The 22322-nt window shown below is 39.0% G+C and overlaps 2 protein-coding genes across 2 annotated transcripts; both read left to right on the forward strand.

Annotated features, from left to right (window-relative positions):
* Positions 1–6648: 6648 nt before the first annotated feature.
* Positions 6649–8482, forward strand: LOC306837692 (visual system homeobox 2; the record flags this gene model as incomplete). The annotated part of the gene is made up of 3 exons (XM_079365438.1): positions 6649–6883; positions 7163–7320; positions 8084–8482. The coding sequence occupies 3 exons, from the start codon at positions 6649–6651 to the stop codon at positions 8480–8482; spliced, it is 792 nt and encodes a 263-aa protein (XP_079221564.1).
* Positions 8483–11147: 2665 nt separating this feature from the next.
* Positions 11148–22242, forward strand: micall2a (mical-like 2a). Its single transcript, XM_079366604.1, has 17 exons — positions 11148–11485; positions 11897–11945; positions 13102–13243; positions 13405–13565; positions 13719–13849; positions 13941–14441; positions 14581–14765; positions 15550–15607; positions 16013–16212; positions 17939–18046; positions 18223–18287; positions 18480–18603; positions 20343–20445; positions 20733–20806; positions 20883–20997; positions 21112–21158; positions 21234–22242. Exons 1-17 carry the CDS (start codon positions 11343–11345, stop codon positions 21311–21313), a joined length of 2286 nt encoding a protein of 761 aa, XP_079222730.1. The 5' UTR covers positions 11148–11342; the 3' UTR covers positions 21314–22242.
* Positions 22243–22322: the final 80 nt, after the last annotated feature.

Here is a 22322-nt window from a genome sequence, read left to right on the forward strand (position 1 = left end):
GAAGAGTTAAAGTCTCACTGCAGTTTCAGTCCGCAAATAAAGGAAATAATAGAAATCTTTGATAAAGCAAGAAAAGATAAGAAAAAGCTGAGTGACGAGGTCTGATTTAAAATCCAAGCCATTGTGTATTCATTATATATTTAACCTTTGTCTTCTTGACCTTCGTGATGCCTCCAAATCCCCTTTAATGAATATGATGAATATGTATCCACACATCCATTCCAATAATTAACATGTTCATATTTAAACCCAATCATGTCCTACCCATCATGCGTCATACCTGCTGTTTTCTCTCTGCTGCCTCTGTCTGATGTGTTAATTGCACCTGTATGGTGTCCTATGACTAGTCGAAAGCTCTGTTTGTGGTTATCAATCAACGTACTACACAAGTCTAAGCAGCCTGGGCTCTTGGTCAGGCGCCAGCATCCCATTGGCTGGGCAGCAGTGAGGCGGAACAGAGATGAATGACAGCTTACGAGGAAGTGGTGTGAGGGAAGGGAGAGGAGGGGAGGGGGCTAGCCCTGTTGCTGAATAGTGTGACAGACCACTGACAAGTTAACAACCTCTGCCTTTATTCATCATAGCAGGTTGGATGCCCTCAAACGCAGCTGCTAAGAGCTAACAGCTAATTTGGCTGTGCTTTGCATTCAAATAAAATACCTTCAAAGTAAATAATCATTGGAGCGGAGGAAAACACAAAAATGTTTATGCAAGTGTTAGAATGTAGCATCTTTTGTTATCACATGTCTTCTTTAGCCTACTATGATTTCAGATGGAAATATTAAACATTTTACTTCTCTACATTATCTAACATTAGGAGCGAAAGCTTTCTTCCTACAACTAACAAACACAAGAAACTTCTTAAAAATGATAATGCATTGTTTAAAAAAACATAGTGTCTGGTTCTCAACCCTTTTAGCCTATGTCTATGAGCCTTATCATGTTTCACTGGTTTCCCCCTTTTTTCTGTTCTTTCAGTTCCGACAATGTTTCAAACTCTAAAAACCTTTAAATGTTTGGGTTCGAAACAAAAAAAAGTTATTCTTTTAACAGACAAAATACTAAATATGATGACTATGTCGTATGTGACAAGTAAGGTAATTGCTTTGACATGAATCACCTCCCATAGTTAAGATTTTGAGCTTTTGAAAGTGGACTGAACCTGTGGAAGGGAAACCCTGTACTAAAATAACAAACCGTAGTTACAGTCGTAGTTTAAATCAGCTTCATCTGAAAAAACTAAAACCAATAAATGCCACGTAATACTTTTTTTTTTCATGTCCTTGGCCAGTTTCTACACGATGTTGTACTTAAACTTGAGCAAGGGTTCCGCCAGTACTGACGGTGATGATGCAGAATACTGTTCACTCACACTGCAGACACATGATCATGAGTATCAGGTCATCTGTCCTTGCCCATGAGAGTGGACACTGAGTTAGCCGTGAGCAGGAATGTGACCAGCAGAGTCATCTTGGTGTATCTCCCTGCCAGAGGAGGGGCCCCGATGTGCCGCTACCTGCCCATGCACATCTGTCTGCTCTCCGTCTTCCTCTCAATGGCACCCTCGCCTTAGATCATCTCCTCTTCCTCCACGCTTGAGTTGCACTTGGCTTGCGTGGAAAAAATGTGGACCGTCTCTCGCCTCTCTTTTCTCTGGCACTTTGATGTCTCAAGTGTGATTGCTCTTGGATTGTGGCCGCTTTCCCTTGAAGGTTTTGACATGAAAAGCAGGCTGGGCTCTCAGGTTTATCCCATGGCCAGTGATCCAGGACTAAAACAATCAACCAGCTCACTGTAGGATACTATTACCAGAGAGAGTGAGGCACCAAGCATAGGGGCTTCCTCAGCCATGAAATACACTTTTCCTCCAAGTTACAAACACATTTAAGGTGTGTTGATTGAATTATACCAATCCACACTCTGGTTAATAGATTTTAGTTGAAAGTTTGTGCAGAGTGCTGACACTATAATCCGGAGAGTACATTCCCGCTGTGTTTGCACAGAAATGGACGACTGAAAGGATTCAACATTTGTAATGAATTAAAAAGAAATGAGGCCAGTAATTGCAGTTAAGATTGACCCGATCTGATAAGTATGATAATGTGACATGTCATTAACAGCAGTGGCATAAGTGACAACCCTTAAGCTTCACTTACACTTTCATTAAATATTGATCTTATCTGTGCTCATTGCTGCTCCAGCCTGCAAATTACACCAGATAGATATATTCCCATGACAGTGGAGCTGACGATAATCATCCATCTTCACATGACATTTGGCAGAACTCTTGTTTCATGAGCTGAAGTGCAATTGTAGGGGATGAGAAAGAATAATAATGTGCAGTGTTCATGATCACCATCATGTTAGATTGTATCTTATCAAAATGGGAGCAGAGTGTGACAGTTAATCCACTTCAGCCATGTCTGTCATGAAAAAAAAGGACAAAGTATTCCACATCAATTAATTCAAGTTTAAAGTCATTGATGGGGTTTTCCTTGAGATCTAAAGACTTCTACATCACTGTACAAGTTTTTTTTTTTTAAATACCAAATGTTTAATTTAGATATTTGTAACTTTTTAAAAATCACATTTAAAAATTGTGTATGTTGGAGGTTATTTTTGTCATACCATTTTGTCCCCCTTATAGAGATAATAATTAACATTTTTCACAATACAAATGTCAATGACAATGTGGTTATGGGCATGTTATAATGACAAACAGGGTGTTAACCAGAGATAGCTCACTTTCTGGCCCACAAACTGACTGTTTTTTTTGTTTTGTTTGCAATATCAGACCATTTTTACATTGAAAAAGCTATAACACCCATGTACACTAACTATCCAAACACCCAATAACAAATGACTGTTAGCTAGCTAGTTAGCTAAAGTTGAGACCAAAACAGAGTTAAAGAAGAAGGAATATCTCACTGTCTTTCCTCACTTAACCAGAATTAGTACATCATACCATAATGCCAATGATGTCTCTGTAAATATACCATGTAACAGTTTATCTGGCCATATTCGCCATAATTATCTTTATTGGAGCACTCATTCCAAAGCTGCGTCAACAGCCTAGGATGACCCAAAGTGCAAAAAGAACAAAACAAAAAAAAAAACACATTAAAAAGTAGATAACAATATTCTGCCATAAAAAAAATCATCATTTTATGTTGTTGTTGTTTTTTTCACCAACGACTCTTGAACTCAGATTTAAATATTCCTTTATCTACAGGTAAAATGATGTAAATAAAAAGCTGTCTATTGTCATTTTCACACACCATTCTTTATTGTTAAGGTTAAAAGGTGGAACAACAATAAACCACTAAAAACACGTAAACCATAGCATAATCAGAGATCACACATGATTGTCCTTTTGCCACTCTGCATGAATGAAAACAAGCTCAAACAAGTTCATTTCAAACTAAAGACATCTGAAGGACATCTCATTGGTGGCGTGCTAAACCCACAGATAATGCACATTCTGTCCCTGCAGCTGAAGTTTGGCCAATGATTCGAGGATCGCTATGCTAGCTGTGACTTTTTCAAAGTTGTCTTGACATCTAGGGAACTCGAAATACAAGAGAAACCAATAAGTCCTGGCATTAGCCATTACTATTGTTGTCTTAATGCCCCCTTCAATTATCCACAAGCAGTTCTTTTCAGCAACTACTGTCAGAACCTCCCCCACTGGTTTTTCACCAATTTTGTCCCTGATTATCTGGATCAATGGGTATTAAAGGACCCTGGCAAAGACAAACACAGTGTTCTGGGGGGTGGAAGAAAGGGGTCTACTTTCAAACAGACCAGAAATCCCTGTAACTACCTGTGTGCCAGGGACAAACGGAGATGGCTATTCAGTCGTCAGTCCCACACACTGTGTTTATTTAGCCACAGCTCAGACGAGACACATTTAATCTATTTTTCTTTTCCCCCCAGAACTTGCAAACTCAAGAAATTATTTGCTTTCAATCGCTGTCAGTTGCCTCCATCACACACACACACACACACACGCACACACACACACACACACACACACACACACACACACGTGGAGATAAAAACGGACTGAAAAAGAAAAGTTCTTTTACATCCCCCAGTTGTGCAGCACAACATTGATTATGTTCCTTCCTAAATAAAGTTAAACCTGAATTATGTTTAATATTACTTCAGCAAACCATTTCAGTAATGTAGTTTAGTGTGACATGTATTTGCCACCTTTAGATAAGATTATACTTAACAATTGTGTTACAATAATTTAAAGAATTGTAATGTTCTTAATGACATTAACGTTGGTTTATTTAGTCTGTTTTTTTCACCTTTGTGGAATCAAACTAACTCTATAAATAAAGACTCAGTTTAAACATGAGCTTTTAAGAAATCTAAATCTCTAAATTCCTGATATGTCAAACCTCTTTATGCCAACACTAAGGCATTTATTTAGTGTTTGAACAGGTGTGGATGAAAGGGCCACAGGTGAGAGGCAGTTTAAGAGGATCGACTGTCCTGTGACTCACCTGAGCTCTGACCAACTTCTCCTGCAGAGGTCCCGGGCTGATCAAAGACGTCTCACTTAAACAATTCGGCAGTGACGACACTGACAGCTCAGTGTTTTCACCTCAGTCTGAGCTGGCGAGCAGTTAGAGCAGTTAGAGGGACGTGCTGTGAAGTGATATGTATCTTTGGATTAATTGTCACACCTGTGTTTAATTCACATAGACAGCACTGACGATCGTATCATCAGGGATCTTTCAACACTAAGCTACAGCTGCCTCAGTAAAAAAAAAAAAAAAAAAAAAAAAAAAGAGATAATAATCTTCCTGTCTTGGATGTTAATGTGTTGATATGTATGCTGTGATGGAACAATCTTGTAAGTATCCGACAACACTGACTACAGTCTACATGCTTCTTAAACCTACAATATATAACTACTAATCTTTCTGTTATTAAAAAGACATAACACATGAATAATGAGTTACAATATCTTACGGATAATGTAAACAATGCTTACAACTTACAGAAGCTTTTAAACTTAAACCTATGTTAGCAAGTTAAAAGTTGTATCCATGGTAAATTTGAAACAAATCCGCAAGTTAATTTTACTTCAGGTCTGTGCTGGGATCATTTATTAGCAAAACATCAACATTCATAATATGTATTGTATCGGAAGGGGATGAAAAGCTACAGAATAAAATAGAGGGTCATTCAAGTTCTCTGACCAAGTGTATGAAAAAGCTGCAATTAGTAAGTTAGTTGCAATACTTTTTTCAAAGATGTTTTTCTTCACATAAGCAGAGAATTGCTGTGATTTTTTATATTGCAGAAAACTTGACATTTCAAGTAAATTATCTAATTTTCTCAAGAAAACAAAATGTTGTTTTTCGTACATAAATCAACTTCTTGTCCTGAAAACAAATAAGGAATGTTTCCACTCTTTACTCAAAGAGTAACTTCAGCATATGTTAATCTGCTTTTTCACATTATAATGCACAAACAACTACACTTATAACACATTAATTTTCACTCAGTTAAGGCTGCTTTTTCAAATATAAACAAAAAAACTAAACTCATCAGAAATTAATATATCACCATGATCAAACTTTCTAATTTTTAAATGAAATTTTTTGTACCCATGTAGTTGTTAAGCACAGTAACTAAGTTGTTTCAATTTGATCTTTTCCCATTACGATATTAAACATAGTTCCTTGATTTAAGCGTGATGTCATGTAAAAAAGACATTTGTATCTGTTATACTACTAAGTTTTTTATGATGACGAACCAACATCATTATTTTTTATCAGTCAATCCAGGTGATTCTGAAAATAAAAGGTCTCATCTTTAGGAGAAAAAAAACAAACAGTAAAATATATCTGTATTTGTACAGGCACAGAGTTGCAACACATCAAGAAAAATTCCTTCCACTGTTCTGTTGTTGTCAGGAAAAGTCTGGAAGTGCCTTTTTTCATTCTACAGAATGAAACAACTTGTGTTGTCATGTTTCATGATGTTTCATTTTCACTCATTTATTCTCGTTCCATCTGACTAAACCAGTCAGATCAGAGCTGTGCAAATCTTCAAGGTGCATGTGTCTGTATGAACGTACACTTCACAGTTAAGCTTTGACACACTGAGCTCCTATCCATCCCACTGATTGAAATATCAGAAGTCAAAGATGTTGCAACTTGTTCCAGGAAGGGCGGAGAGAGAAGAATATCCTACCGCATACTGGAAAAGCTTGGAGTAATGACCAATGCAGAAGATACTGATGGACTAATGCTGATAATCCACTGAGAGATAAATCACAGGCTGGATTTTCACCTGCTTCCTCGAGACCAAGCCCTGTCGGCTGTTTGGGGTCACGTGACCAGAGAAAGGAGGGGGGAGAGGATTTGAGAGGAAGAGTAGAAAGCCCAGGTGAGACCACCTCCACAACTCAAACCTTACCTTTACTCCGCAAGCAACATCTAATACCTGTGCTCAGCTCTAACAACAAACTGGATACAACTGGAAAACAATCCTACTCGTATTTATTTTCCATTCTTTTTCCTCTGGATGTTGGGATGCATTTTAGAAAACCACCATCCATTTAAGAATCAAGCTGTCCCCTTTCAGTGGACAGACACTTAACATTAGACTTTTTAAATATTGGACATGTTTGGCCCAAGGCAGCTGGTATCTACTCTCCTGCCTGCAGTTTTCCACTCGCCTGCAGCCCACTTTTTTCCTGCTTTCCCAACCAGACTGAGCTCTCAGCCTCAGATCCTGATCCCAGGGCCCTTTATCAGCTATGACTCCTTGAGAAGTTATCTTCAGCCGGAGCCATGCAAGGAGGCTTTGCTGCTGGCCACACAGGCAGTCGGGATGGGGCAGCTCACAGAGGTCATGGGTGAGTTTAAACCTCAACTGATTTGGCGAAAAATATGGACGAATTGAAGCCAAACTGGCACTGTTTGTCCACAGTCTCTATAACGGTCTCAGTCAGAACCATCTGATTCCAGTGTAAATGTTTACAAAAGATTAGCTAACAGCTCGTAACTAACAATCAATTATCAAGCAGTGTTAAAGTGGGCCTAATGATGGCTGCGTTAATTATCCAATCTAGACCCATTAGTTCTTTGTCACCCGTTGGCGATTGTGTAATTGGTGCTCGCGCTGTGCTTTCCAGATGAACAGAGGCCAGTGAAGCAGCGTCGCGCACGGGCCAACTACAGCAGCTGGCAGCTGGAGGAGCTGGAGAAGGCCTTCGAGACCACCCACTACCCCGACATCTTCATGAGGGAAGCCCTGGCTGTCAGACTGGACCTCATCGAGGCCAGAGTGCAGGTAACCAACACATGTAAAGCCGAGTTCACCTCACACTCATTGAACTGCTATCAATTATGTTTTAAGCATTCTAAAGGCTCTTTGGCTGGTCCATTTTTTCCCAGCTTGTGCTGACAAATACAATTCAAATTCCCAGATGGATGCTCATACTCAACTAAGATATAAGGTTTTCAAAAATGTCCCAATGAAATCTGAGGAGTTGCATCAAACATTGTCCTGCAATTAATTTCTATTCAATATTTCTTTTATTTGGTTTGGAAGTTACAAATTCTTTTAACTCTTTCTGAAACCATACTCACGTCTGCATGAGCTGAATGTGTCATTGGTTTATGTGGTAGATCTTCTTTCCTACCAGCTGTGAAGAGATTCCTTATTCTGTACGAAGTCAAAGTCAGTATAGTACATTTGTTCTATTCAAAAATGCGTTTTAACCTTTATCTTAAGCCTTATATGAGGCCTCAGCAGTCTGAGCAGACCCAACAAGGCTGGTGGTTTTTAAGTCAAAGTCTTGCAAAATTCTTTTGGTGAGGTTGCATAGTTTTGTATTGAAAAGTGATTTCTTCAGTGCAAGCATGGACATGTGGAATGCCTTTTTTAATTTCCTCAAATGTTCAAAAATGGAGGTCAATGGACTTTAAAAGATGTTTCCTTTATGAGTTACTGAAAAGAGCTGAACAGGTATTTACAATTTTGGTTTAACTATAATGTTTAACTTCTGCATGTTCATATTATAACAAAACTATATTCCTTCATTTGCATCCAGGTTTGGTTTCAGAACCGGCGTGCCAAGATGAGACGACAGCTGAAACTGCAGGGCCAGCTTGTAGGGCATTATGCAAACAGAGACACTGATGAAACCTCTGAGAATCCGAGCAGAGGTTTAAAAGAGCAGACAGAAAGTTGTGACAGCGAGCACTGGGAGAGACGACGGGAAGGAGACAACAATCCATGGACAAAAATGAGTGTGCCTGTGCAGCCTGTGACTCAGAGGTCAGGGAAATGGGAGAGACCGGAGGGGCCAAGCTCAGAGGATCTCCGCTCCTGCAGTATCGCCAAGCTGAGGGCCAAAGCCCGAGAGCACAAGGCCGAGCTCCACAGCACTGTGATCACGTCAGGAGGGGACACACAAACACAGGAAGCTGATGCCAAGCAAGATGATTGATCATTTCACAACCTTCCTGTTTGTACAGATAATCTAAGACAACCGAACAGACTGTATGATTTTGTTGCATACTTTTCAAACCTTTTTCTAAGTTAAGGAGTTCTTTTATTTAGCCAACTTTTTTTTTGTCGGATAAAATATTGGCTATTTTTTTCTAAATAAAATTATAAACAAGGATTCATTTGGTTGAATTTCGTTCCAACTAACATCTTTGTAACATATGAGCACTTTCATAAACATATTTCTCAAAGGTTCTTAAAAGTAGGCTACAGCTATTAAAGCGTGTTCGTAATAATCAGTCACCGTCACATATTCTCTTTGTCTATTTCATTCTTTCATTCTGAACATGATTTTCTTTTTTTAGTTCTGCCGACTCTGAGTGACAGACACATGTTGTATGACAGGTCTATTACAGATGACGGTGACAAATAGTAAATACTGCCTCCGTAACATCTCAGTACATCAGGGCTTAAATGGGATGAGGGGAATTCATTTCGACTGGATTTCACTAATGGCAGGCTCATCCCTGACCTCTCGGGTTACAGAGGATGTCTGCATGCAGACACATGTCCTCGGTGGAAACAATGGAAATGGCTGTAGGGTAAAATCATGAAAAAGGAGTCTACGTACATGGATATACCATGTCTATTACTTAAAAACTATAGATTATAAGAATAGGATCTTTTTTTCTGCTTTGTGTAAAAGTGACACAAACACCATGTAGATGTACGTTTTAAAGATGTGAGATTTTGAATTAACAAAGTGTATGGTAAAGAAAAAAAGATGTCAGATGTTTCTGTTTTATGAACTTTAAAGTGCAGATAATCCTCATCACAGCAATATGAAAGTGAGGTGTTAGTTAAGTTATAAATTCAACATTTACAATGACTAGAGAGGTGAATCTATGGAGGCGAAAATCCTCCCTTGTGTCTCATTAGCAGTACACAGTTTCATTTTTCTTTTTATAATTAATTTGACTAAATTAAAACAAACAACCCAATAAAAGAATAGTCTTCTTTTTAACTTAAGTTCCCATTCCAAAATAAGGTTATAAATTGATTTTTTTAGTATTATTACTTTTTTTTATAACTAAAAAAAAATAATACTAAAAAAACATTTTCTAAAAAGCAATGTCCAAACTATATTTCTCCTGAAAAAGAACTCAATTCCATCATTTAAATTGAACCCCTGTGGTTTTGCAAAATACTTTAGCATTTTGTTGGTGTGTCAGTCTTTTAACAGCGCAGTGTGACACCGCCACCTTCTGGGCATGAGCGTGTCCTCAGATTGGACAGGTGAGAGGTAGAATGACAATGCAACATGCATCATATGTAAACTCTTAACTAATGCATACGTTCCTGTTTCACTCTGGTCACACATAAAAATATCTGTTGACCATAGCTCAAATACGTTTTAGTTTCCTCATTTATTTTCAGTATCAAATGGTTTTGTGATAAATAAACAGTAAGTGTCTGACAGTGAATGAGGATTCTCTGTTCACTTGCATTTCAAAGTCTCAAGTTACGCTCTGGTCTCACACAAACAGATGTAAAAACTCACACTGTAAATATGAGTTTAAAGTATTTTAGCTTTTTTTCATTTCCTGTTTAGTTAAAATTGATGTTTAAGTTTTCTTTTTGAAATTTTTTTTTGAGAGAACAAACTTTAAAAACATAGTTTAATATGTGGAAGCTGCTGAAAATCAGGTTACATTTTCCCCAAAAATGTTTGAAACAATATGCGCTAATTAGGTCAGAATACTTGTGTGACAATAGTTGCCCTCAATTGGGGCCCTAATTAGGGCCCACACAAAGCTGAGTGAGGTGGAAAAAAAAACATGCATGTCATAAATTCTCTTCTTGGTTCTCACACACTGACCTCAATATAGTGGATGAGATAGCAAGCATGGTGTTTAATTACTTCGGAAATCCTGCAGCATAGTCCTCCTTTTACTGAGACCAAAATGATTAATTTCATGGTCTATTCAATGAAAACACATATTGTAAATGCCCACATGAAGCTTTTGTCCTGGAGTCTAAAGACAGAAGAACTGCAGCATTAAAACAGTGGCAGCAAAACAATAACCAACCAGTAGAAACACAAATACTTTAATAAAAGGACATGTTGATAGAAACATATTCCATACTAACCATTGTTATGAACATAATCATGTGACTCCAGAATGAATAATCCGAATTATTTCAGGAGTGTTTTCAAAATGGACTGCAGGGTCTTGTTACTCTTTAGGATTAGGTCCATCGCATTGACAGAGGCATCTTTTTTGGAAGCACATTCTGTTCAAAAACACTCCCAACACCGTCTACTTCAAACTACAATTAGACCTGATCAGACTCTTGTATGTAAATGCCGTTCACTTTAAGTTGTTATACTGATTGGTAGTCAAAACTTGGACTTATCTTATTTTATATGGCACATGTTGACTACTTTCTCTGAATTACAACAATGACATTTTTTTATACCAACAATTGTTTGCCTTATCTGTTGTGTTTTGTTCGAGTGTTGAAAGGACGCATCAGCTATCAGGGTCAGTTAGAGTAATGCGCTCAGAAACACAGTAGTGGTAACTACACACACACACACACACACACACACACACACACACACGCACACACGCACGAGCAGTTCGTCCCGGAGACGCAGCGCGCGCATTCAGGTAAAAGAAGGAAACAGGACACAGCTGCAGCGCCGCAGTTCACGATCCAATCCTGAGCACTTACTTTTTGTTTTTATCTCTCTTTCCTCCGGCTCCTCCGCACTGAAACATCCCCCTGCCTGTTGCGCGCGTTGCTGTCTGTCTGCACTGGGTGTACAGTGTGTGTGTGTGTTTCTCAGTAGGAGCATGGCTGCCATCAAGGCTCTGGAGCAATGGTGTAAAATGCACTGTGAGGGCTATCGAGATGTGACCATCACCAACATGACCACTTCTTTCAGGAACGGATTGGCTTTCTGTGCGCTTATACACAAGTACAGACCGGACCTCATGTAAGTGTTTCTCCTTGAAGAAAAAAAAAGTGTGTCAGTGTTGGTAGAGTTCAGCTGGCGATGTTCACTGCTTTGAAAGAAGGAGATACGTCCTGCTCAAATTATATGTATATTTAAGTATAGAGGATCAGGTTTTTTCAGTACCTAAAATGCTTATTATTTAGTTCTATTTCCCCCTGATGTAATTGCCTTTTTAGGGGATTTGTTTCTAGTTTTTAATTGTCACACTGTGGGTATGTGTACTGAATAAGATGATACAAATAATAGTATGCGTAATAAATGTGTATTTCTATATATAAAACCACTTCTCTTATTTTAAATAGCCCAGAGTTCTGATCCTAAATCAGATGAAGTTTTCCGCAACACATCTAACTCTGTTCATTGTATTCCTGTTTTTTTTTTCCCTTCCAGAGACTATGACTCACTCAGAAAGGAGGATGTGTTCGAGAACAACAGACTGGTAAGGAGTCAAGCAGTTGAACTTTTGTCAAAGCTGACCATAGACAGCCTATGTGGCTGACCTCATTCTTGAGCTGCATAATCTGACATGGCATAAAACACCCACTTTATTAACCCCAGAGTCACGACGACGCATCGAGCATCACACACGATTTTGTTCTTGTTTTTTTGCATTCGTGCAGCACAGTGCTTTCATATTCAGCTGTTAAAACATTAGAGCAGCACAGCAGTTTGAGCACAAGCCTATTCCAACTTTAGCCTCCTTCTTAAAACTTCAAAACTCAGATTGGTCCTCTGCTCCTGTCCACTTGACCTCATTTATTTTGTTAACCCCTTCATGACCTGAGCCACAAAGCCGTGGCCTCTCCATTATTCAGACTTCTTCCATTTAAGCAGCTTCCTCTGAGGGGTTACATGCCCGGCGTAGGGCTACACTGTGCACTCTGGATGACTTCCTTGTTGTCTCAGATGGCCCTGGCAGTGTCAGCAACAAACCTGAGCCCAAGGAAGAGGCTCTCCAGGACATCTATTTTGAATGAGGCTCACTGTCACCTACCACTTGATACTCACAATGACGGTTCATTATAAGCCACTGTTGTTGCATTTTTATCAGATTGTACTCAAGAAACATAACTTTGTGGCCAGAGAATGCAATACTTCAAAGTGTTTCAGTTTTAAACAACTTTAAAAGATCCTTTAAGTAGCAAAATATGAGAACATGACCTGTGCGGTCATTCGCACCCTTCTATTTTTCATGAATAGTGTCATGTTTCTTACAGGTGGTTATTTCACAGGTTGTTAAATAAGAAATTGTGTGCGTGTCTTTGCAGCCAAACCAACGAACAGCTCTCATTGCTTTTATTTTACAGACAGACTTGGTATTCAGTACGGCTCTGCTTTAAATTTATTGAGCATGTCCAGGCTGATGCTAAACAATGCCCTGCTATCTCACTCCCTCCGTCCTCTTTCTTATCCCTGCTAGCTTGCAGGAAGTGCTCCATTCATTATAAAGCCCTTTATAACCTCTCTGGACTGCTGCTGCTCTATTTAAAGGAGATTGTATTGTGGGACATTTGTAACACATTGGGAGCAGCCAAAAACGGTTTTCATATGGTAAAAGTGCTTCTGGTTGAAATGTGTATGTTTTGTCTGTCAAGGCTTTTCAGGTGGCAGAGGAGAAGTTGGGGATCCCTGCTTTGTTAGACGCAGAAGACATGGTAGCTTTAAGGATCCCAGACAGGCTGAGCATCCTTACCTACGTCTCCCAGTACTACAACTACTTTAAAGGACGGCCTCCAAGTGAGAACATGGCTGCTTAAAATGTCCCGGAAACTGAAGAGCTGTGGCTACGAGTGTTGCCCATCTCAGGGAATTCAAAAGTGTTCTCATGTTTATTTGCAGGTTTAGGATTCGGCATGAGTGTGATAATTGAAACTAATAGTGCTCTGCTTTTTCATCAGTGGGAGGTGTAAAGAGGCCAGCAGAGGGCTCCAAGGAGGAGCCATCAGAAAAGAAGAATCTCCCAGTTGTTGCCAAAACCTTTGTGTCTAAAGCTGCCTCGGAGAATCGTTCACCTTCAACTGTCACTGCTCAGACCTCCCCTAAGGTGGCCAGAAATCATGTGCTCACACATTTAAAGTGTTCACAAAACATCTTTATAGTCTTTAAGTAGTACCTTTCTAGTGATCTTGTTTATTCAATTTAATAAACGTAACTAAATGGGATTTCTTTTTTTTTTGGATAGTGTTTTACTTTATTTGTTATCTTTTTGCAGAAGGCAGTTCTGGCTGAAAATGGCAACAAAACTGGGACTCTGAACAGCAAATGTGTTGCATGCAAGAGTCACGTTCATCTGGTTCAGAGACACTTTGTGGAAGGCAAGCTGTACCACAGAAGCTGTTTTAAGTAAGACCTGATTGTATTTTCCTCCATACTTTCCTGTCTCTGTTTCTTTTTATTAAATTCATAGCTTCCTTTTTAACAACCGTTCAATCAGGTGCAGTGAATGCTGCAGTGTGCTTCACGCAGGAGGCTACAAACCTGGGAAGAATCCAGACACATTTATCTGTAAAACCCACCACAACAGTTGCAAACCCTCCTCCGCCAAGGATGGGATCAAAAACTGTTCAGCCGGGCCATTAAACCGCTCCAGCCAGACTCAGCCTGCATCACGCCCCTCTTCTGTGCTGTCAGCTCCGATTAATAACATCGTGAAGACGGTCATCCCTTCTCCACCTTCCCAGTCCTGGACAGCCTCAGCACAGAAGACGCAGTCGGCCCGGCAGAAGTTTTTCCAGGCTGCGCAGCAAACTCCAGAGGCCACAACAGTAAGCAGGAAGCCCACAGAGCCTTTAAGTGTTTCAGGAAGGCCGAAGGTCCAATTGAGTCCTGATGAAGAGAAGAGCAGAGCCAGGACGACAATCGGAAAGAAACTGGCAGACGAGAACTGCAACAACAACAACAAACGCCTGTTCACCATCAGACCAGCAGAGACACGGTGAGAAATGGCATTAATAGTTCCTTCTCGGTTGGACAGTTCTAGTCTTTAGTGCTGTCTGCATGCATTTGTCCTGACTTTTTTTTTTTTTTTTTTTTTCATATGGTTGATGTTGAGGGCTCTCTCTCTCTTTCTGCAGGTTTGGAGATGGGCCAAGTTCAGCTGACAGACCCGGTTTGAGAAAAGATAAATGTAGCCAAGGCCCAGCAGGAAACCAGGCAGGACAGCCCTCCACCAGCCAGACAAACAATGAGGAATTTCCACGTCTGAAGGCCATCAACAAAGACAACACAAGGCCAACGACTGTACACACAACCGCTGCAGGCAAGCGTTACTAAATTCATTTCAGTTGTTCTTGATCCATTTTTTGACATCTTGCCAGCATACAACCTCTGCCTTGCCAATTCCTTCTGTCTGTCTGCAAACACATTCATAGAAAAAAAAACAAAGCCCTTTTGTTATTTCTGCCCTATTTATAGAGCCAGGGCATTTAGCATGATGTTAGCTCCACATGTAACACTGACAATTTAATGTCTGTGACACTGTCGTAATGAACTTTTATAGTTGAACTGTCATTCTCTCTGGATGGATGTACATGCATGGGTGCAGCATCCTGACAGTGAGTCCCAGACATAAACACAATTACTTCTGGCTGTTAATTTAAATGGTCATAAAGTCATCATCTAGCATTGAAACGGGACATTCATTCAAGTTTTGTGAAATTTGAAAATCACCTTTTGTCACAATTCTAAAGACCATTTCTGTCTCATGCTGGATTAGGGCATCATTTGGGTGTCTAATTCAAATGTACCGATAATGATCTGTTAGCGCTGTATGACAGACTAGACATTGAAACTAGTCAGCGCACCCATTTGTTGAGCTGCAGAGGTGAGAGTGACACAAATAAATCTTTTTTAAATTGTGTAAGACTTGTGGAACTGTACCTGCTTTCATTAAACTTAAGAACATATCAAAATAAAAATGACACACATCTATTTGTTTTTGGGTTTTTTTAAAGGAAAACAACATTTTAAAGTAATTTGACAGATGAAACATAACTTTTGCATATTTTCATCAAGCTGTTTCTGTCTCAATCACTTGTATGCAGATCCGATCCAAGGGAGGCAATCACGGCTTGAACCTTTGAAAACCCAGCCATGTCTTATGTAAGTATCCTTGTTTCTCCTTATAATCACCGTTGCCTCCTAACTCACTTAAGTGATGTGAGAGGGTCACACAGGTAGAGAGATTTGTCCTCATACGTCCATGACCATTCAGCTTCTTCGCACTTCGTCCTTCTCTGTTAACCGGCTCAGAGTGCAGCTGTATCTGCTTCCAATTCTAACAAGTCCAAAGGAGTGCCTGGCCTAAACGTTTCCTTCTCTAACACTCTTATTTCTTACCCCTGCTGATGATTTCTCCATTGTGTACCCCACCTTTCATAAGTACAAAACAAAAAGGTGAGGCTTTCTGTATTTATTTTTCTCTTTGTCATCAGTGTCAGATAAATGCTGCACTTTTACATCCAAATGCTGACAAAGCTTACGACACTGTCATTGTCTTTCTTACAGAGAGGCAAAAACAGAAGCGTATACTCAGCCACATAAGCCTGAGTTCAGGTTTGCGACTTCCTCTAATGTCTCCATCAGTACAACACGGCCTCCCTCGGCTCCAACACCTGCACAACCAGCAGTCAGCTGTGCTCCGTTTGATGCTGCACATTTTAGACAAGTGTCTCCTCAGAAACCTCAGCATGCTTTTGAAAACCCAAGTGAGTCACTTCTGTTCATTATATTAACAGATAGCTTTCCGAAGAAGTTCCCTTGAAGAAATTAATTAATTATATTTAGTTATAGTTCTGTTATAATTCTATTTTGCCTTTAAATTACTAAAGGCAAAATAACTGGCTCTTCAACATCTAAATACTCGTGTGTTGGGTTGTGTTCACGAGCAAAGTGCTAACAGTGACTGTTTTTTGATTCAGAGGATGTCAATTCTTAGTTGTTGTTTTTTTTTTTTTCAAGAAAAACTGTTGTTTCATAACCACTTGACGCCTGAATTTGTTTCCAAGTATTAAAACATTGTTTTACACGTGTTTCTGCTTTCAAGTAGATGCTAAATTAAGTTGAGAAGGTTTATTTGAAAACAGCACATAAAATAGATATTACATAAAAATAGTACATGCATAGCACATCAAACGGATGTTGTTCTGTCTCCGTCTGGTCCTATGACAAACTGCTTGTAAAAGGTTTCGGGGTATGTATTGAAAGTGCATCAACCGGCAGTGGAGGAATACAGATGCTATTTTAGCTGGATTTGGAGCGGAAGCGGTTTGATGCAATTTTGCGACAACAGGCGTCAAGACGAAGGCGTTAAAACTGTGAACAAAAACATTGAGAGCGTCTTATAAATGAGAAACGTGCAGATAAACAGGAGAATAGTACCTTAAAACCTTTAAAGAAACACTTTGTAGAAGTGAGGAGGGCTGTGGGTTGAAGTGAACTATCAAATGTTGTCATGTTAAATTAGTTTGAAAAAAGTTAACAGCACTTGTAGTATTATGACGCCTCTAATCACCTTCCACTCCTAATTAGCTCCACACACAAGGTACAGCTAAGAATGATCCCGTCTTTGGTTTTCCAGGTGTACAGTTATAATGGACAAATAAAAATAGCTATTTGGGGGCTAAAAGAAACATCAGAAAACGACGGAAGTGATAAATCCATCTGAAGGAGCATTCATGTCTGTGATACAGTTTGATCAAATCAACCAAACATGATCAAGAAATTTAAAACCACATCTACAAATCCCAACCTCCTGGTGGCACTAGAGGAAAAGTCAGGGGGTTACAGGGGTCATTTTGTGTCAGCCTTTTGGGAACTAGAATGCTTTAACATAGTTTGGTGTTGATATTAATTAAAAATTCCAGTATGGACCAATGAGGTGGACGGATTGACATACAGACCGGCATTACCTTCCCACAGCTCCACTAGCATGGCTTAAAATCACAAAGCATCATTGAGGCACTGTTCATTGGATGTGTCCCTGTTTCAAAATTGAAAAATAAATCAAATAAATTGGCGCACATTCTGATCCCAGGACAGACCATGTAGGACCCGTAATGTGTTTCTGTGTTTTTTTGTTACATTGGTAGTTTGAACTGAGTGTGGCTTCATAATTTATACTTATTTTAGTTCTGCAGTCGGAGACAAAGATGATGGCTTTGTATATTTTTCTGTTGACTGTCAGCTTTGTAATTGTCATTTTTGTCCTTTTTATTAGATCACTTTTGCTTAAAAAAACCCCCAAAAAAACCACTCAAAACTTAAATGGAGTTTGATGTTATTTTGAAAGTTCACGTCCTCTTAGCCTCTTTGTGTCTGCTACCCTGTGTTTTGAGATTCATGCAGATTTTTCCTCCTAAAACCGGAGAATTCATTAGCAGATTGAACTTTCTGCATATCTGCACCATGTTAACCTGCCTGTCCTTATTTTAGGTTTTGAACAGGAGACTCGCTCATCTGTGAAATCCCCACCCAGACGGCCAGCTGTGGAATCTATTAGCTCCTCAATGTCTGCTCCAGCCAATCACGGGAATCCGTCATGTGGGTTAAAAATATCATCATCAAAGCCTCACATACATGGCCTCATTCATCTTGTTGATATGATATGAACAGTCAATGTTTCACTGAAAATAAATCAGGTGAAGTCGTATGTGACAATGCTTTTCTGAAAAGCTGCCATGAAAGGAGTATCTAATCCTATTTTATCTACCTCTTAGGTGCTAAAAAGGGAAAGTATTTGTCACCCACCAACGCCTCCAGGACTCAAATGAGGTCACCCTCTGTAAGTTCCCTCCATTAAGTCTCTTAAGAGATTAATTAACAGCTCTACAAATATGCTTTCATTACATTCCCGGCAAAAAAAAAAAAAAAAAATGGACGACCTTCTTTGCGTTTTAGCGGCCAAAGTCGGAATTTTCAAATTAAAATTATCTATACTTGACTGTGACTCTTAAGTTCTTTTGTTTTATATCAGGTGAAGTCTTATCACATTCCAGCGGAGCAGATTGAGAGAGAGCTGAATGATATTGAGAGGAACTTGGCTCAGTTGGAGAGGGAGGGAGTGGAGCTGGAAAAGAAACTCCGCAGCTGTGAAGAAGGTACTTCTTTTTTTTTTTATATCCCCCACTCTTTCCCTGCAACTCATTTTGTTGTACTTGTTTGGATGTGCAAATAAAATTGTATGTTGATACGTTCAATGTTCATGATAAACCCCTAAAACAACTTTTTTTTAGAGGCAATGCTCAATTTTGTCCTCATGCAGTGAATAAACTAAACACAGCTTTCATATTTTATTGTATTTCAGCACACAGCTGAATCCCACTGCTGCTTCAGTGAGAATATCTCTGGCACAGTGTCCTCACACACACACACACACACACACACACACCCTGTCAGCTGGAAGTTGAGGTGTGTGGGTTTGTGTTTGGGGGACATACTGCCCATTTCTATTACCGTTTCTGCAGCCAAATGAGGTGAGAGGCACAGACGGCCCACAGGGATGTTGCTTCTCTTTCAGGGAGTGGGAGTAGGGGGCCTGATTGCTTCACTCAAGGTCAACATGACTCGGGCATAATATATATTCTGGTCCATTGCATACCTTTTTCGTTTTTCAAGTGCCACCCAGAAAGCCTTAGCATGCGGTCACTTGGCTGAAATTTGCCATCAGCTGTATAGCACCTTGGAGATCGTCAGCTTCTCACCTGGAATTTTTCATCAAAAAAAGAAATCCTGGATGTCAAAATAAAAACATGTTAGCTTTGTCCTGGAACTGTATCATGATGCTTATTGTAAATGAAAAATCGATGGAATGGGGATCAATATTCACTGTAGAAATCTGTAGATTTACTTAATTAGGTGATAAGTCAGACCAAATTTTCACATTCCTCCTCATGCTCCTCTGTATGTTTGATGTTTAGCTTCTGGCGAGGACACTTACACATTTCATTGTAAAGCCCAACATTTATTTTAAAATGATTTGATAAAAATCCTAAATTTTTCCTTTCTGGATTATTTCATAATCATTATAAGTGTTAAAGATAAATACAGACTTCATGATGTATCTCCTACGTGTAGATCTACCGACATGTTAAGACTCAAATATAACATTTAGCAATCAGTAGGTTCAAATGTCTTTATAAAGCACATTTTAAAAACAGCAACAGCTGACCAAAGTGCTGCAACTAATGCTCAATAGAGTTTCCAAAGACGATGTTCAGAAAACCTGTTTTGTTCATATAAAAAAAAAACATTTAGCAAACAGCTTTACAACAGTCAGAAAATGATATGCATCTTCATATTTTAAAAAGAAAAGCAACAAATCCTCCAAACATTTGTATCCAAAGAGAGTTATTTTCTTCTTAATGTCTTGGCTTTTATCAATGTAATTTAATAGTTATGGAAAAATTATCCAAATCAAATACCAAACCTAACTTTTGTTTTGGTAAAAAAATGATAAAGTGAAAGTAACTGCAACTACTAATGAACAAAACAAACATTAAATAGACATTTCTATCACAAACTGGCAGATCAAAGATATTCGTCACATAATGTACAAAGCTGATTATCCTTGGCTGCATACAGTATGACTGTCCCTGAAGTTTGACTCGGTCCCAGGAGGTGAATCAGAACGCATCTCAACAAACCTGCAGCCTGCTACTGCACAGCAGCCAAATCCTTAAAAAAAAGTTTGTTTTTGTGTTCTCACACGTAATTTTATTATAGCTTAAATATTCAATCATAAAAAAAAAAACGAGTTGATCTGGTGAAAATAAGATGTCATTTTAGACAAGGAGCTGCTTTGTTCTTAGGATCATTATAGAAAACTGTTTTTTTTCAGAGGGGGACGGAGACATACTGATGGACCCTCTGATGGTTGAGTGGTTCACTCTCATTCGAAAAAAGCAGATGTACATTAGAAAGGAGTCAGAGCTTGTTTACATGTGAGTCCTTCTTTTTTCTAGCCTTGAACTGAGAAGATAAACAGTGACAATACATTTACCATCATCCCATACTTACATCCCTTACTTATCAAGTTCTCTGGACTCGAGTGTTCACCTCAGAGAGCGTTGTTTACTTTTATTTTAAACTGTATTTAGTTTGCCCCATGAAGCTCAATGTTATCATTGCAGTAATGTGCTTCCTGTAAATGTTACACCATAAATGTTATTTGATGTCATTATATATCAGCTAAGCCTCTTTTTTACGTTATATTGGTTTTGTATCTCAGAGCCAGGACTCAGGAGCTGGAGCGGCAGCAGCCAGGTGTGGAGGGGGAACTCCGCAGGCTGCTGGAGAAGCCAGGTTCGACACTCTCTGCTCAACATCTGTTGCCTACCTTTTACAAATAACGATTAAAAGTGTCAACTTGTTTCTGCAGATCATTTAAAGTCTGGAGAGGAGCAACATCGAGAGAAGAAGTTGATGCGGAGACTGATGGAGATTGTGGATGGCAGAAATGCAATTGTTGAGGGTCTTGATGAAGACAGGCGCCGGTAACACGATCCAGCTTGTGTTGTTTGGAGATAAAGAAGTGATCATAAATGCAAAGTAACACTGGTTAGGAGATAGCTCTTAATAACTGGAGTTGTGTTTTTGATCCATTTCAGGGAAGTGGAAGAGGATCAGCAGTTGAATGAAATGATGAAAAACCTCGGTAAGTATTGCCTGTGCGTTGTTTTCTAACTTGAACGCATCATTTCTAATATCCAGTTTTGTTTTATGTAAATAGGTGTCAAAAAGGCCAAAAACAAAAGGAAATCCTCGATCTCTAAAATGTTCAGGAGAAGAAGTAAAAGACGAGTGGAATGATTTAAAGGACAGGTTTTTCTTTTCTTTTTGTGTTATTTGTTCATGCTTTTGAAAAAGCAAGCTTTTTATATTTTGATACTGAAGAACCTGAAGTGTGTAAATGAAAAGAGAAGAGACGAGATGTCAGATGATGATGAAACAATGTATCGTTTCCATTATGTTGGAATATTTCAAATGGAAGGTTCTTTTAAAATGCTGTTTTCTGATAAGTATTCTTAGTTCTCTGCTCACTGTTAATGCTGTCACTATACATTTCTCATGATTTATTGAATTAAGTAGACAGTTTCATGATGTCATAAATTGAGAGCATTTCCCTTACACGATGCAGATCACAGTAAAAGAGTAACACATGAGTCACCTTTCATGGATATGTTCTTAATGTTAAGTTATATTTACTGAAAAATTTGGATGGGATATCAAACCAACTTAGACCGGGTCCAGAAAAGAGGTCGTTTTACGTTAGAAACTAAAACTATAAAAATTTGACAGATTCCAGAGGAAACACCGACTTCCTCCTCATGCAAATGGGAATGAGCACAATGGACGTGTAATCCTTCAACAGTGGTGATCCAAAATGAAATTATTTCAGTTTTTATTTAATAATGGATTTTAACAAATTTCCTGTAAGGATATTAGCAGGAGAAAAAAAAAGCTTGACAATTAAGTTAGACTGGCTGTGGAGTGTAAAATGAAGAGCCACACATGTTGAGCCGGCTTCGCTGCAGAGAGAGACTGTCGCTCCTCTCCCACGCTGTACTGTAGGTGGCAGCCTGGGTATGCTGTATAACACGGCAGGAACTTTGAAATCCAATTTGCCACAGTGCGGACAGTTAATTTCTTTGCTAATTTTATAAATGCTTCAAAAATGTTCAGCTGTGCTGATGCAATAATGTTATGTGAAAGAGGATTAGGTAGAGCTGTAGCTTATGGCCGGGGAAGGCTTATAAACTATAGGTTGTATTGAGCTTTTTATCTTCGAACTGGCTTTAATTAAACACTACTCTTTACT

The sequence above is a fragment of the Symphodus melops genome (genome assembly GCF_947650265.1).
Source record: "Symphodus melops genome assembly, chromosome: 17".
NCBI classification, from domain to species: Eukaryota; Metazoa; Chordata; class Actinopteri; order Labriformes; family Labridae; genus Symphodus; species Symphodus melops.